Raw genomic sequence first — 14,367 nt, 5'->3', positions numbered from 1 at the left:
GTTGCGTTTTTCGAAACCTACAGGTATTCGGTGATGCTAGAGATGAGACTTTCTACCCGCACCCACACGGCGAACTCGCCGATGATCCGGAGTTTTTTGAACCGAACCCATTTGAATCATTCTTTAATAATCTATTTCTCACAGATATTCCGTTTTTTATTGACTCAACGAATATTTTGACAAGAAATAACAAAACTTAATTTTCATCTGCATTGTAGAGACAATTTGTCTACGTTATTTATCCTAACAAACCCGAACCTAGTATCCTGGATCGTTCTGCAACATTGAAGCAGAAAATTTGACGTATTTCGCACCCTCTTTGCGGCGAAAACCGCAACGACTGTAACTTCTAGCTGAGCTGGTTGAATACTTTGCACAGTGATGAAATGCGTACTTCGCAAGGACATCGAACAAGGACACTTTGAAATGAATGGAATCAAATCGTTGTATTTAGTATCGTTATCGCAATGAAAATTTCTCCTCTAGCCAGTCGCGTTAAGCGATGGTCGATTATTGTTGATCAAAGTACTATTGACGGTGACACCGGAAATATTCACACACTCCAGCTGGTGTGTATGTTCATTGATGCCGATAACCAGCTTCAGTCCGGCCAAAAGACAACTTTTGTGCTCGGCATTGAGAACACCGCAATGCTCCCCGAATTTAACCTGCCCATCCTTGCACTCGTTCGGTATACATTGGGGTAATTTTCCATCTCGTTCAATGTACAATATCTTGCCCGATTCGCAGTATCCCTGGGTGTACATCTGATAGCATTTTCCGCTTTGAGGATGATAAATGTACGCTAGCGTTGAACAGGGAAGGGGGAAACAAACAAACATGATCAGTTCAAAATATCACCGTCCGTTGGGAAAAACCCCGAAATGAGGTTCTTCCAGTTATTTCAAAATAGCTGATAAGAACTGTACTCACTTGGCTTACAATCGCAAACCCAGTCATTCTCATGATCCCCTGGGTAAAGAATTTCATTTTCTTGGCATCGTTTCGGAATGAAAATAGGGGTTCGGTTCTGTAAAGGGTAAGGTTATGAGAGTATAAAAACCATTTTCGAACCATTGTATTGGAGAGTGGTTTTTACTTACACGAGCATTTTGTTTAGATTCCACAGCCGACTGTTCGGCAGGATACGCAAAGAACTCCGTTGAGTTGTTGTTCTGCTGTCTGCCCACCGGATCATTAGCCGGAAGAGAGCAACATCCGGCAATAAGGAGTGCAAAACAGGACACTTTGATCACTGCATCCCAAACACTTCCTGTTATTACCATCGTTAGTTTCTTTTTTTTTAGAGGACCTTTAAGATGTGCACGGTAGATTATAAATGAAACGTTTAACTCTTGTTCACCAAGTATTCCTATCAAGACTGGGTCTACACGAGGACTGATCCGTCCTTCCAGCATCCAGCTACGGTGTTGCGGGTAGTTGTGAAGATCACTCGATGTACCAGACAGCAACACACGACGTACTCAGACACACTCTAGGAGTAAAAGAGACCTGTAATCAACCGGTCATGTTGGCTCGTATCAATCGAATGGCGCCTCAAATCGATCGCTGGGTTTAAGCAGGCTCGAGCCAGTGCGGTCAGCAAGGAAGGGAAACCCCCGGGGCTTGGGATGTCCGCGGGGTCAAATCGTGGTAGCGATAGCAACGTTCGTGTGTCTGTTTGACGACCTTCAGTGGAACACCCAAGCACGATCTGGCCCGGGCTTACGTCACTGTAGCCGAAGTCGATTCTAAGTCAATGCACGGCTGGGAAAACTGAGGTTGAGAAACAGGTTTTTGCAAATTATTGGTCTCCACAAGACGCTGCTTTTGAAAAGAAAAAAAAAATGTAAATATTTCATCCCATAAAATGGCACATGAGTAAATTGTAAAAAAACAAAACATGCGATCATGAATCAATCCAACCAATACTATCGTCGAATTATCTACGACCAAACGAGTTTTTGCGATCATCTCCGTTGAATCGGAGGATACTTTCTGTCTGTGAGGCCCGGTACCGAACGCGATCGTTCGTCCAGTCGCAGTCTGAACGGTGGTTCGAAAACATGATGGACAAGTTTTATTTTACTCTGTGCGTCGTCTTCCTATATACCGCGGTGCAGCTGTCGACCTGTGGACCCTCGACCGAGTTGTTTGCTTATCCCGCGGATGAGGCAGAGCAGATTAAAGAATATTTGCAGAATGCCCACGTAAGTTCCGCGCAGGAAACATGCCCATTAATTAAACGTTAAAATGCGGGAAAATCCTTGTGGAGTCGAGATTTAAAAGGTTAAAAGCTATCTAATTTTTTTAAAAGTAACGTGATAGTGTCCCGATTGAAAGGTGCTGAAAGGTATTCCATCGATTTCCATCTGATAGGTAAATGATTAGTATACTCGTCATTTTAAAACCGGTATTTTAAACTTCCTGCTTCATTGTGCTGTATGGCAATCGTGCGGTGCGTTAACCTTGAGATGTGATGGACTGATGCAAACGCCTCAGCGGCGGAGATCACCTTAATCATGATCTTCTTTATCAGTACATACAGGCAATGGATTTGAAGTCTCCCAAAAAAAAGAAAGTATTGCAATTTTTGTTGTAATTTTAAAACCATATGCACACATTAGCCAAAACGCAAATTTATTCCGTCCGTCAAGTGAAAGTAAGCAAATATTTGAAATGGGCGAAAGTGGTTGATGCCTTGCAACCACAAAGCAAGAAATAAAAAAAGAGAAAATATACTAAGGAGCGACCATAATTTTCTTTAAAACAACGCCAATTCTTGAGTCTTGAACAAATGGTTGATGTTCAATAAATCTTGTCGCAAGGCTTGAAATAAATTGCAAAATTCAAATTCTCCCTGCACAACCGTTATTGCATGAAAATTTTAATTATCTTTACAGAATCGAACACCAGTCTTTATACCAGGGAAATGTAGCCCAAATGAGATTCTGTACCCGGGTGATCATGCTGATGATTGGGTGTGTGATTGCCGCCCAGGTATGTAGGGTACACGTGAGCCGTAACAATACATCTACTATAAGGAATCCATTTTTTGATCTTTGCTTCCAGGGTACGTGTATTACCCAAAAAACGATTCATGCTTTGCACTCTTCACCAAAGGATTCTGCCAACCGGGAGAGTACGTGGACTTGGAGCGGCCCTCGATGCTAGTGAAATGCACGCAAAATACCTGTACCGAAGGAAAGAAGGTACCGTTCCGCGGACAGTGTGTTGAACTAAACCGTCACGATAAAGTGTGCCCGGTGGTGAAGCGCAAACGATTTGTTGTGGGTGTGAACACCACTACCCTACAGCTGGATTGTGTGGTTGGTGAGTTAGACCGGGGCAGGGTTGACGTAAACGGTTTGGTTTTATTCGAGGAGGCGAAACGTTGCACTTCCGGTACTAAAGCTTCATACAATGGACTGTGTGTCGAAAATCAGTCGAAATAGATGTTGTTCACTACTTTGTGTTTATATAAGCTTGCAACAATCGGCACAAAATTAATTTAACATCACAACGGACTATTATACACTTTTTACTTTTTTCACACGACCATCCGAAACAGGCTGCTCGGCACACGTAGGATCGATTGGGTCGTCCAAAATGTCTTCCTCATCCGTAGATACGCTTCGCGAACTGGTTTGCTTCGGTTTGGGACTGTCCACTGCTTGCAAGAATGGTGACTGATGGAAGTCGGACCAGTTGATGAACTCGTTGAAGAGCGTCAGCACTTGCGAAGGTGTGAGCTCACCGAATTCCGTATAGATAGTCATCTTTTCGACGTAGTCATTCGATGAAAGTGGTTGTGATTTTAACAGCTGACCTGGTAGTGGGTTAACCGGTACTTTTTTTTGCGTATAGTTTCCATTCAATATTAAGCGGGCTCCACAATGAGGTATCCAGTGTCTAAAACGATCGTAAAGCGTTAAAGTTTGTTTTATGTTAGGAATTTAAAAACACGAGAAGAAATTTACTCACTCTAAAGTAGGAATCACCCGACTTCGTCTGCTTACGTAATGCTGTGTCATGAACGACGCAAATAGTGCAAGATTATCGGGCAGAAGGTGTTCGTAAAGATTCCGCCGCGGCGTAATCTTTACCAAGAACCAGTCCTCGGCTCCATCCTCGATCAGTTTCTGATGCAGCGTTCGTAGTTTTTTGCTGCTGTTGCTGTTGTGGTTCCAAGGAAGAAAATGTTTGCGAGGAACCGTCCCCAAAAATTCATGCTCGAAATAAAGCTGAAAGACGATCGTGCTCCCACGGTACAGTTTATATCCGGCGTTTTTTGTCGATGCTATGTGCTACAAAGATTTAAAGAGATTATGATCGAACATGGGTACACCAGGGACATTACAACCAGGAAAAAAAGACTTACCGAAAAGAGGAGCGGTGACATGACGAGGATCATTTCGTATCGTCCTAGGGAGTAGAATTCGTTCTGGGTAGTGATCGAATTCATTAGATATCGTAAAAATTTCACAGAACCAATCACCGAGAAAAGGCGAAAGCTTAAATCGTCGTCATCCCACTTTTTATTGGGGATGCCTTGCAGCAGATTTACGACACGCCGGCCACTATCAAACCCGTCCAGGTAGGACAATCGCCACAATCCGTTAAAGTCCGCTATCCGCAGCACATCGGGCGGTAATTGTGACTTTAAACGGCTTTCGAAGGAAACGTCCGTTTCGTACAGTCTCAGATTTGTCAGCTTCCTTTGCAGCAGTTGCTCCGTTAGCATTCCGGGGCCCGGGTTTACTTCCACCAGCAGCCGGTCTTTTGGTAGATCGTGGGTGACAATATCCGCTATGCGTTGTGCCGTTGACCGGTCGGAAATGTAAAACCGTTCCGCGTTCTGTGAAGTTTTGCGAAGGATCGTCGGAGGAAACAGTTGCAATATTGAGCGATCTTTGGATTGGAAATATTCCGCCACATCTTTGGGTACGGTACAATCGGTGCTGTTCTCTGTGGAGACTTTGGGTTTGCGAACTCGAGAAATTTTCGGCCTTTCCGATGCAGCATCGGACACTTTCGTTCGGCATAACGCTGGGCAGAAGGCTCTTCTTTGTAAAATGCGTCTTAAAACATGTACACTATTGCCGTTCATAACGAAATGCGCGCATTTATCGAGAGAGACTTTACTTTTAAAGTAAACAAACAAAAGCCGCACTTAAAAGTGACATTTACTCTATGAGTGAAATAAGCCCATCAAGAATGGGCAGATATGGTTTTAAACACGCACATTTTTGAATAACTTTGTATAATTATGTTTCAAAAATTAGATTTTTTATCTAAATTAGTTTTTTTTTTCGAATTGAGGCCCAAGAACAAAAACGAAAAAGATTTCCGATATTGAATTTATGTTTTGTTCCGTATGTCATAGTTTAAAAGTGTCATTTTGACAGACGTCGGTCCAAATCGGGATGACAGATGATCGTCGAGTTGTCGAATTGGCGTCCCGTTGTCAAAGCTGCTCCTCCACGTTGACGTGTGCGGCTTGGCATCTCCCTCACTCCCGAAACTGTGCGTTGGCCACTGGTTGGAACGGCAGAAAGGTCCCAGGTATCGGTCTGAAGCGAAAGGTAATCCACGTTCAATCGCGATTGTGTTCGGTCTGCCTAGTTTGTCGTAAATATTATTGCCGTGAAGCAGTGGTTTCATAAGAAGTCAGTCAAATCGTTTGTTACCATGAAAAAGTTCTTCGTTCTGCTGCTGCTGGTACTTCCAGCCGTGCTGTTAACCGTAAATACCGGTAAGTAATCTCAGCTACCAATCCATCCCTACCTGATGGCCATCGGAGTTTCAACGTGGCAGAAGATGTTGTACAATCAGTAGAAGAAAGCAGATGAATTAATCTCTGCTCGATCTGCCACAGGATCCAGTCCCTTTGCCTTCGCTACGGAAGATGAGTTGGACGAGGAGCTAGTCGATGTGGAAACGGAAGATGCGGCTGTCGTTGCGGATGAAACGGAACCGGAGGATGAGCCCGAGACCACCAAGTCCCCGGATGCTGATACGTTCCTGCTCTTCACCAGACCTCTGCACGCCGTCGGTTCGCAACTCGAGCTGCCCGCTGGCTATCCGGTAGAGTTCTTGGTTGGCTTCACGAACAAGGGTCAGTTCGAGGACTTTGTCGTCGAATCGGTCGAGGCATCGTTCCGCTACTCGATGGACTTCAACTACTTCATCCAGAACTTCTCGGCTGTGGCGTACAACCGCGAAGTGAAGCCCGGCCATGAGGCTACGGTTTCGTACTCTTTCCTGCCTTCCGAGTCTTTTGCCGGACGCCCGTTCGGTTTGAACATTGCGCTGAACTATCGCGACGGCCGTGGCAACCAGTTTAGCGAGGCAGTGTTCAACGAAACCGTCCAGATCACCGAAATCGACGAGGGACTCGACGGTGAAACGTTCTTCCTGTACGTGTTCCTGGCCGCCATTGTTATTCTGCTGCTCGTGCTCGGCCAACAGTTCCTGGGATCGTACGGCAAGCGAAAACGCCCAACGACCACTGCTCGCAAGGTCGTCGAAACTGGCACCACCAGCACGAAGGACGTCGACTACGAATGGATTCCGTCGGAAACTTTGAAACAAATTCGTAAGTCTTATTTACTCACTATCCAACGCACGAGCGCAATAACTAATGGACTGTTTTATCTTCAACACAGAAAACTCACCCAAGAGTGGCAAGGCTTCGCCGAAACAAAGCCCCCGGCAGCGAAAGGCGAAACAGGGTCTCCAGGGGGGCAACTAACCTCATCCTTCCTGACACGATCCGGTGCATTGATGCCGATGCACTGCATCACAGAACTCATCCCTCCTCCAAACCAATAGATGTATCTCGATTCCCTTTGGTTCATTTCCTTCGGTGATGCTGCATCCATCACATTCATTCCTCCACCCCTCCTCCTCATCCTAATGCTCCAAAGCTCGGTAACTTAGCTTAATCCCATCTCGTGAGACTGTAACTAAAATGAGCATGATGGTGAAGACAAAATGCGGAGGAAAACAAACTGCGGACTTCGCTGGGGCAGCGATTTAAATGGCATGAAAGCTTCCAGGGTAGCTTCGCGGATCACACTTTAGCAAAAAACAAAGGCACAAATTGTTCATACACCTGGTCGGAAAACAGTTCGTAAACATCCCCGGGCATTCTTGCTTGTGGTTTGTGGCCTGGATGGATTAGTATGATTAGGCCTCATTTTTCTTCGTTTCATTGAAAAACACCATTTGATGGAACCGATCGAGGCAGTGCGAATACGAGGTTAACTGGTTGAAAGATTTACTCAGTGGAGTTATTGGTAGGATTGATTTTCTTTTTTTGTCCGTAGTTGAACTGTTTTACTAATTTAAAGAGAAATGGAAACAAGAAATGAAAAACAATTCCTGCAGTTCTAACGGTTATTTCAGGAAAGAAATTAGCTTACATAGTAAGGAGTGGTCCTAACGAGCGCGAATAAAAATGAAGCTTAAAGGATTTATGGGTGCGCTTGACTGGAGTGGACCAAAAATGTTAGCCTTCATTTCTCGTAACATTTATTCGCAACTGGCCATTGTTGCCCCGACTTCCCTTATTTATAAACTCAACCCGGAGGCAATGGGCGACCTCAAGGGGAACCGAAGTTCCCTTTTTCGGTGTTGTCATCATCTGGTCGGTTTATATTTTCTGAGCCGAATTGATAGCTGGCGTTGGGAATGAAAACCGTTCCTAACAAGTATTATGATAATCCCAAAATCCCAACAAAATACATAAGCAAACGTACTTCAGTGAAGTATGAGAATCTTTACAATCATTTGAAATATTTTATATTTTCACAAAATAAGTACGATTAGTTTTTTACTAAAACTTCGCATTGTTATTTATTTGATTGATTCGAATTGTTTTACCAATTTTTATTTATTCACTAGTCACAACGAAACTGTTTTTAGCACCATTTTATTTTAAATTGGAATTCAAACTCCAAACGCCTGCATTCAACTCCCATTCTTGTCAATTTAAAAAAAACACACGGTGAACCTGTGGTCACAGCTTTCCGCAACCGCATGCGGTTGCGTTTTTGATCTGTCAAACGAGCACAGCTTTTTGCCAAAAATAATACTTTAATGTTTGAATATACCACTTATATGAGCATACAATCTCATTAAAGTCTACTAGGAACAATATTTACTGTTGACATATAAAAACGCAAGAGTCTGCGGCAAGAATCAAACTCGTTTGATTTTTTGGTACAGAAACCGCAAGGTCTTGCGTCTGCGGTGACAGCCCATGACAGCTCCTATCTCTCCCATGGGAAAAAACGCAACCGCATGCGGTTGCGCAAAGCTGTGACCAGGGGTTGACTCTAGTTGGCGTGGTTTGTCACGAACCACTAGGGAGTTTGTTTATGTTTTGAATTGATCCGATGTGTACAACGACGTGGTGCCTTTTGCATTAAATTTTAACACTATGAATATCGGTCCGAGCTATGCTTGGCGAAGAAATACTGCTACCCAATGCATGCCGGTGCTGCTTGCTGGAGGACAAGGATATGGTGTATGTGTTCGATGTGTTGGATGAGTTTGAAATGCAAATTAGTGATCTAATTGTCCGAAACGGTGCAGTAACGGTAAGCCATACACTTCGACAACGTAATCTCGAGGATATACAAACTATACGGGACAACTGTTTCTTAATTTTTAGATCATGGAGAATGATTGCTTCTCGAAGCACATCTGTGGCAATTGCCTAAACGATCTGGCAATAGCGGAGCGGTTTGTACGTCGATGTCAAAAAACACAGAACCTCCTGTTGGAACTTTCTAAAACGGAACCGGAATCGACGGAGTCGTCTGAAGAGAAAATGTTCATCGTGTTGAACCCCGATTCTTTGTATGTTGAACCAAATTCGCCTACGGGGGAGATTGAAGAAGACTGTGAAAATATTATGCTTACGGCGGACACAAAACATACCAAAGAACTGGAAGCACTCTTTTGCGACAGTAAGGTAGAGGGAGAGTTTGAAGTAGGCGAAGAAAATAAAACTGACCAACTTGAAGTCATCGTTTCGGAAGACATGCTTATGGATGAGGATGGTTTCATCGAGGCGGAAGCAATAGCAATCGACGATGCAGTGTACCACAATCTACTTCAGGACACCCAGCGCAGATCCTCTGTTGAGCGAATCGAGGATTGTCCGGCAGAGATGATTCAGTTTGAAGAGCATTTTAGCGATAATGATACAGTTAGTATCGTTGAAAGTGAGTACAAATGCAGCGGAAAAGTGAAAAATGATTTTAAGCATAGCTGCAGCAACTGTGGGGCATCTTTCGTGACAACAAAAAACTATGCGCGGCATCTTAAAATACACAAGATCTTAGCGTGCCATGGATGTTTAAGGCAATTTACTAGGTATGATCTTATGCAGAGAGTTTAATTCAACTTTTTTTAAATTCTATTATGTTATTCTTATTATTTTTTAGCGAAAAAGAATTGGATTTTCATCAGCTCAAGTGTGTTAAAAGTGAAAGCGAATTGGAATCAAATGCCGCAGAACCAACGCTAATCCAAAATGACCAGGAAATTGCTTCAAACAGTAAAAATCCAACGAGTCCATCGCTTTCTCGAAGAAAACCTTTCGAGTGTTCTTACTGCAGCAAACGTTGGGTGTCCATGTCAGCTCTAATGGCGCACCGCCGTACCCACACTGGTGAGCGACCCTTTCATTGCACCCACTGTCCTAAACGGTTCAAAACGACAGGCGGGCTGGATCTTCACGAGCGGCGTCACACCGGTTCGAAACCGTACTCCTGTAGCGACTGTGGCAAAGGATTCGCCGAGAGCAGTAACCTGAAGGTGCATATGATGCAGCATACGAACGAAAAACCACACGTCTGCACCGTGTGCAATCGAGCGTTTGCGCGGGTATATCTCCTGCAGCTGCACCAACGGACCCACACGGGGGAGAAACCGTTCGGATGTGAGGTATGTGGGAAAGGATTTTCACAGCAAAGCGATCTTGCCGCGCACCGGCGCATTCACAGTGGCGTTCGACCATACGTGTGCAGTGTGTGTGGCAAGGGGTTCATCAAGAGTGCCGCCTTGACGCAGCACAAGAAAAGCCACGAGAAACATTTGCTCATAGGAGACATGGACGATTCGGAAGGAAGCTCTCTCCGGATGACCGAACAAGATGAGTTTGAGTCTTCGTAACGGAAGCGTGCTATAAGAAACGAATAAAATTGATCCAAGAGTGACATTCCTCTACTCAATTCTTTCTTTATTGATCAATGGTAAATCTGGTTTGCGTTTCGAATGCGTACTGTGCCTTACGAATTTCCATTCCAAGTAGAACCGCGCGAGTTCGTATAGCACCATTACTACGATCGTCGTACACTCAAGGATGACAAAGTGCGAGATGGACGTTCCAATTTCCAACCAGGAGCCTTCGTTACGCACGAGAAAGAAAAAGTTCATACACATGCCATCGCACACAATTAGGATGAGCGTGAAGGTTCTTCCTTTCGGTATCTGTAAATAAATTGCACATTTTAGAATGATACATGATGTTTTTGCCGATGCAGACACGTAAAAACACCTACCGAGTGCATGCTAATGATGGCTTTCAACGTACACACTACCATAAGTACCGGTATTAACAATTTAAACACGATCAGGCCCATCATAGTAAACGGCGAGAAAGTGCTTACGAAGCATCGTACGGAGTTTGGATCGAAGGAACTAATAGACGCCAGATTTCCCGTCCCAAAAAGCGAATTTAGTAGAAAAAGCATCTGCAATGGATAGACACAAATTTCCCTAGAGTTTAAGAGCTTTTGATTCAAATTTGATCTGTTTCCTACACGAACTTACAAATGCTAAAATACGACGTACATCATCGACTCCGCTTGGCTTGGAAGCTATTGTGATAGATGTACCTCTCTTAAAATGAAACAAATATTTTAATCTTACAACAAAGCAATGCTAATATCGTGATCGTGAAAGTATTTACCGGTCTCCATCTGTGGCCTTGATTTTGCTCCACATATATCCAACTATACAGAGTAAAACAGAAGCAGAATAAAAATAAGGGTTCGTAGGAAAGCGAAAGCATCATGTAAGGTCCACTGAGGCCACTAAACATAGCTAGCATCCGTTCAGTGACACTGGAACTAGCAACAAATGGCGATAGTATTCCTAAAGCTGCAAAAATAGAATGTAATGGTTTTAATTAGCAGCTTTTACGGAATAAATGTGTATCTTCGGAACATTACCGGAAAACACCCAGCACATCGTTCTGCTAAGCTGCGGCACAGCATGTGATCTTTCAATGCAGTTTATAATGAAAAAAATGTTGGCCGACTGGAGCAAATGCACCAACAGTTTGAACCATTTAAACTGCAATGGAGCTGTAGATTGCTTTACAATCGCCACATTGGCAACGGTCCAAATAACAATTGAGGCATATCTGAAAAAAATTAACAAAAATCTCTAATTTTGATTCGTTTCATTGAAACTAAAAAAAAAAACTTACAAAAAGTACACGTTCGCAAAGAATGTGTTTCTGACGGGAATCAAGAGAAACGCGGCTAGAAACACGTTTAGGGTAATCCAACGCCACTCCATGTGGTTTTGGGGATAAAATGATTTCATCAACAACACGCTATGAAACAATACGAGTGGCACAAGTGGCATTCGATACAGAAAACCCAGCACCTGAAATTTCGTCCCAGCAAATTCGAATTCGGTCTAGTTCAATAACGTTATATACTTACTCACCAATGCCTCAACGGCGCATATAAATTTAAAATAGTTTACGAAAGCATTCCAATTGAACAATGCCTTATAATTGCCCCATTGTGCACCAATATAGCCCCAAAGTGCAATGGGGACCAGGAAATATATTATTATCACGACGGGTGTGTTTTGTGCTGCATGAAAGAAATGTACATAAAATACAGTTTAATGAATGGGTATGGGTTGAATATTAAATAAATCAGATATCTTACCGATATTAAAAAGCAGCACAATCGTTGCAAAAATAAACGCCACATATGTTACTGCTCTATTTTCCGAGTGCCAGGCGGAAGAATCTTTGCTGGGAACCGTGAAGGTTTCTTGGGCGAGTATCAACAACCATCCCAACATTGTCAGCGTTAGTGAGAGGGACAGATGGGGCTTATAATAGCTTTGAAAGTACTGAATCGCTTCAATGGTTACATCCATAAGTGTTTCAGATAAATTTTGCTACAAACAAAACATAGAAAAAGGTATGTAAGCCAAGTGAAATATTTGGGCAAGTAATTGGTATCTCCTCTTACCACTTCGACATAATCCTTTCTGGTTGTGGCAGTCTCTATTTTTGCTATTAAATGATTGATCTCATGTTTAAGACTGTTTTGTTTGGGGTGTGTGAGCCATTGTAGCATTTTCCCTTCCGTCTCTCTTTGCCAATGGAAGTATTGCTGTAGTAGTTGGTCTGCGTTGTTCCGCATTGCCCAAGCTGCGTATTCCTTCACATTAGGAAAATATTGTTTAAATATACACTATGACTGTATACTTTGTCATGTACTTACCTCGGACACGTTTAGCATGGATCGGGGAAGCTTTCCGATGCTATTCTTCGGAACACTGATACCTAGTACTGCCGACATCAGCGGAGCAGCATCTGCTTGACGGATTTGATAAACTTGAATTTGATTGCCATCCAGCTCCAGCACATCTCTGAGGGAAGATAAAAGTTGTATGTTATACACGTTTAAACATAAATATATTCGTTTTCATTACTTTTCTTTCTGCTCAAATGGTTGAGATGTTTTCCAATGGTCAAAACCAGCGCCCCATGCTAGGAAAGGTGTTTCGGTTTCCAACGGATCTCCCGAGCCGTGCGATCCATGATCGGTCATACCGTGATCGGAGGTGAAAATGTACGCAGTTCGTCCGTCATTTCCAAAGCCCTTTTCCACGAGCTGAACGATCGATTCGATGCCTTTGTCCACGGTTTCTAAATTTTCCGTAAACAATCTACAAACAAATTGCCGATTATTTATAACTATTCAGTTGATGCTAACTCAGTTGAGACTAACTTTGATTGAGGCTTGTGCACGTGTCCAGCCGTGTCTAGGCCGAGAAGGTGTAGAAATAATATCACCTTCTTCCGATTGAACACCTTCTTTTGCGCTTCGTCGCTGGCCAGAAACTGTCGAACTCGATCGAACACCCATATGTCCAGCAGAGAAGTGTTTGCTGTTTGAGAGAAAATTTCATCACCACTGTCGTAGGTTGCCGTTTGGACGCGCCCTTTGATTGCACCATAAGAAAACATGTTGACGATATCTGGACTTCCCCAGCAGTAGCTCACGCTGGAACGGTTCAGTATTGAATCGAATTCCACCGGATTCTCTTTCCATCCTCTAAATACCGCACTAGGATCCTCATAAACACCTGAACACAGAATACAGTAGAGGGTCGTTTTGTTACACGCCGAAAAGCTCAAAATGTTAAACTACTTACCTCCCAGCAGAGCGGCATGACCGGGCCGCGATTCCGTGGGAACACGAGTGTTGGATACTCCGAAAACACCCACATTTAGCAGAGTCTTGCGAAGAAAGGGTGTACGCTCAAGGCTTCCTTTGAGGAACGATTCTAATCGCAACCCATCTGCTACGAATAATACTAGTCTAGAAAAACATTAATCATCAAAAATAGTTACATACTACAAAACCAGCTTTCTTACCTATCTGCAGGAGGTGTGTCATGTTCGTCACCGTCCGGTAATCCTTGGAGGATAGGTGATCGAAAATGTATGTAGAAAATGGAGAGCAGAAATAAAACGTGTATAAATATGGCTACAACTAGATTCATGATAAAGTTCTACGTGGCAAAGATTAGCTAGGGCACTTAAACGATAACACGAAACATTGGTTGGAGAGCCCAAATGCAACAGAAACTGATTATTAACAAAGAAAAACATTCGATTTAAAACACAACAAAACACACGATGATAACCCGGTGGGCCGGCTAGTACGAATAAGCCAGCTGTCAAACGAACAGCTGAAAAAAAATACAAATTTCTCAACAAATGTTCTTGCTGTTCTTCGAATTTTACATGAAAAAGCGTCATAATAAAATGTGTATTAAATTTTTTATTTGAACCAATGTGAATGTTGATTATTTTTCAATATTAATCAAAAAAACTCACAGTTACAAAAAGGGATACAATCATAACCGTTACGATCAACCTAAAAATACTACAAATAAAAACTTTTCGCAAAAAACTTTAGAACTGCTTGAAAAATCCCTGCATGGTTTTATTTCTTGTGAATGTTTGTTACTGATTGACTTATTATATTGCTGGCTTTAAAACTTGCAGCTGAGGTAGTTTTTGTAGTA

The 14,367-nt window shown here is 43.0% G+C and overlaps 5 protein-coding genes across 5 annotated transcripts; 2 read left to right on the top strand and 3 right to left on the bottom strand.

Annotated features, from left to right (window-relative positions):
• Positions 1 to 342: 342 nt before the first annotated feature.
• On the bottom strand, positions 343 to 1,296 carry LOC131287483 (uncharacterized). Its single transcript, XM_058316536.1, has 3 exons — positions 1,104 to 1,296; positions 934 to 1,030; positions 343 to 805 (listed from the first exon to the last, which is right to left on the bottom strand). The coding sequence occupies exons 1-3, from the start codon at positions 1,284 to 1,286 to the stop codon at positions 483 to 485; spliced, it is 603 nt and encodes a 200-aa protein (XP_058172519.1). The 5' UTR covers positions 1,287 to 1,296; the 3' UTR covers positions 343 to 482.
• A 2,184-nt stretch (positions 1,297 to 3,480) lies between these two features.
• LOC131287680 (dimethyladenosine transferase 2, mitochondrial) lies at positions 3,481 to 5,125 on the bottom strand. Its single transcript, XM_058316757.1, has 3 exons — positions 4,382 to 5,125; positions 3,985 to 4,307; positions 3,481 to 3,912 (listed from the first exon to the last, which is right to left on the bottom strand). The coding sequence occupies exons 1-3, from the start codon at positions 5,108 to 5,110 to the stop codon at positions 3,531 to 3,533; spliced, it is 1,434 nt and encodes a 477-aa protein (XP_058172740.1). The 5' UTR covers positions 5,111 to 5,125; the 3' UTR covers positions 3,481 to 3,530.
• A 388-nt stretch (positions 5,126 to 5,513) lies between these two features.
• Positions 5,514 to 7,382, top strand: LOC131286333 (translocon-associated protein subunit alpha). Its single transcript, XM_058315271.1, has 3 exons — positions 5,514 to 5,755; positions 5,879 to 6,598; positions 6,669 to 7,382. Exons 1-3 carry the CDS (start codon positions 5,692 to 5,694, stop codon positions 6,752 to 6,754), a joined length of 870 nt encoding a protein of 289 aa, XP_058171254.1. The 5' UTR covers positions 5,514 to 5,691; the 3' UTR covers positions 6,755 to 7,382.
• A 1,069-nt stretch (positions 7,383 to 8,451) lies between these two features.
• LOC131289454 (zinc finger protein 431-like) lies at positions 8,452 to 10,602 on the top strand. Its single transcript, XM_058318721.1, has 3 exons — positions 8,452 to 8,606; positions 8,681 to 9,387; positions 9,459 to 10,602. Exons 1-3 carry the CDS (start codon positions 8,466 to 8,468, stop codon positions 10,186 to 10,188), a joined length of 1,578 nt encoding a protein of 525 aa, XP_058174704.1. The 5' UTR covers positions 8,452 to 8,465; the 3' UTR covers positions 10,189 to 10,602.
• LOC131289449 (GPI ethanolamine phosphate transferase 1-like) lies at positions 10,236 to 13,866 on the bottom strand. Its single transcript, XM_058318711.1, has 14 exons — positions 13,712 to 13,866; positions 13,489 to 13,655; positions 13,062 to 13,419; positions 12,763 to 12,999; positions 12,552 to 12,699; positions 12,297 to 12,488; positions 11,985 to 12,222; positions 11,755 to 11,906; positions 11,510 to 11,691; positions 11,250 to 11,443; positions 10,948 to 11,178; positions 10,849 to 10,877; positions 10,578 to 10,769; positions 10,236 to 10,506 (listed from the first exon to the last, which is right to left on the bottom strand). The coding sequence occupies exons 1-14, from the start codon at positions 13,837 to 13,839 to the stop codon at positions 10,240 to 10,242; spliced, it is 2,715 nt and encodes a 904-aa protein (XP_058174694.1). The 5' UTR covers positions 13,840 to 13,866; the 3' UTR covers positions 10,236 to 10,239.
• Positions 13,867 to 14,367: the final 501 nt, after the last annotated feature.

Source organism: Anopheles ziemanni, chromosome 3 (assembly GCF_943734765.1).
Source record: "Anopheles ziemanni chromosome 3, idAnoZiCoDA_A2_x.2, whole genome shotgun sequence".
NCBI lineage: Eukaryota > Metazoa > Arthropoda > Insecta > Diptera > Culicidae > Anopheles > Anopheles ziemanni.
The sequence above is the reverse complement of the archived record's forward strand: the minus strand, read 5'-3'. Positions and strand labels throughout refer to the sequence as shown.

Bases quoted from the DNA above. Each gene is read 5' to 3' on its own strand.
- LOC131286333 (XM_058315271.1), top strand. From the start codon at position 5,692: ATGAAAAAGTTCTTCGTTCTGCTGCTGCTGGTACTTCCAGCCGTGCTG. The intron at 5,756-5,878 runs GTAAGTAATCTC...GATCTGCCACAG, and splicing joins GCTGTTAACCGTAAATACCG to GATCCAGTCCCTTTGCCTTC. The intron at 6,599-6,668 runs GTAAGTCTTATT...TCTTCAACACAG, and splicing joins GGAAACTTTGAAACAAATTC to AAAACTCACCCAAGAGTGGC.
- LOC131287680 (XM_058316757.1), bottom strand. From the start codon at position 5,110: ATGAACGGCAATAGTGTACATGTTTTAAGACGCATTTTACAAAGAAGA. The intron at 4,308-4,381 runs GTAAGTCTTTTT...AAATCTTTGTAG, and splicing joins TGTCACCGCTCCTCTTTTCG to CACATAGCATCGACAAAAAA. The intron at 3,913-3,984 runs GTGAGTAAATTT...CGATCGTTTTAG, and splicing joins CGGGTGATTCCTACTTTAGA to ACACTGGATACCTCATTGTG.
- LOC131289449 (XM_058318711.1), bottom strand. From the start codon at position 13,839: ATGAATCTAGTTGTAGCCATATTTATACACGTTTTATTTCTGCTCTCC. The intron at 13,420-13,488 runs GTAAGTAGTTTA...TTCTGTGTTCAG, and splicing joins TCATGCCGCTCTGCTGGGAG to GTGTTTATGAGGATCCTAGT. The intron at 12,700-12,762 runs GTAATGAAAACG...ATCTTCCCTCAG, and splicing joins CCATTTGAGCAGAAAGAAAA to AGATGTGCTGGAGCTGGATG.
- LOC131287483 (XM_058316536.1), bottom strand. From the start codon at position 1,286: ATGGTAATAACAGGAAGTGTTTGGGATGCAGTGATCAAAGTGTCCTGT. The intron at 1,031-1,103 runs GTAAGTAAAAAC...TACCCTTTACAG, and splicing joins AATCTAAACAAAATGCTCGT to AACCGAACCCCTATTTTCAT. The intron at 806-933 runs GTGAGTACAGTT...GTTCAACGCTAG, and splicing joins GGTTTGCGATTGTAAGCCAA to CGTACATTTATCATCCTCAA.
- LOC131289454 (XM_058318721.1), top strand. From the start codon at position 8,466: ATGCTTGGCGAAGAAATACTGCTACCCAATGCATGCCGGTGCTGCTTG. The intron at 8,607-8,680 runs GTAAGCCATACA...CTTAATTTTTAG, and splicing joins TCCGAAACGGTGCAGTAACG to ATCATGGAGAATGATTGCTT. The intron at 9,388-9,458 runs GTATGATCTTAT...ATTATTTTTTAG, and splicing joins TGTTTAAGGCAATTTACTAG to CGAAAAAGAATTGGATTTTC.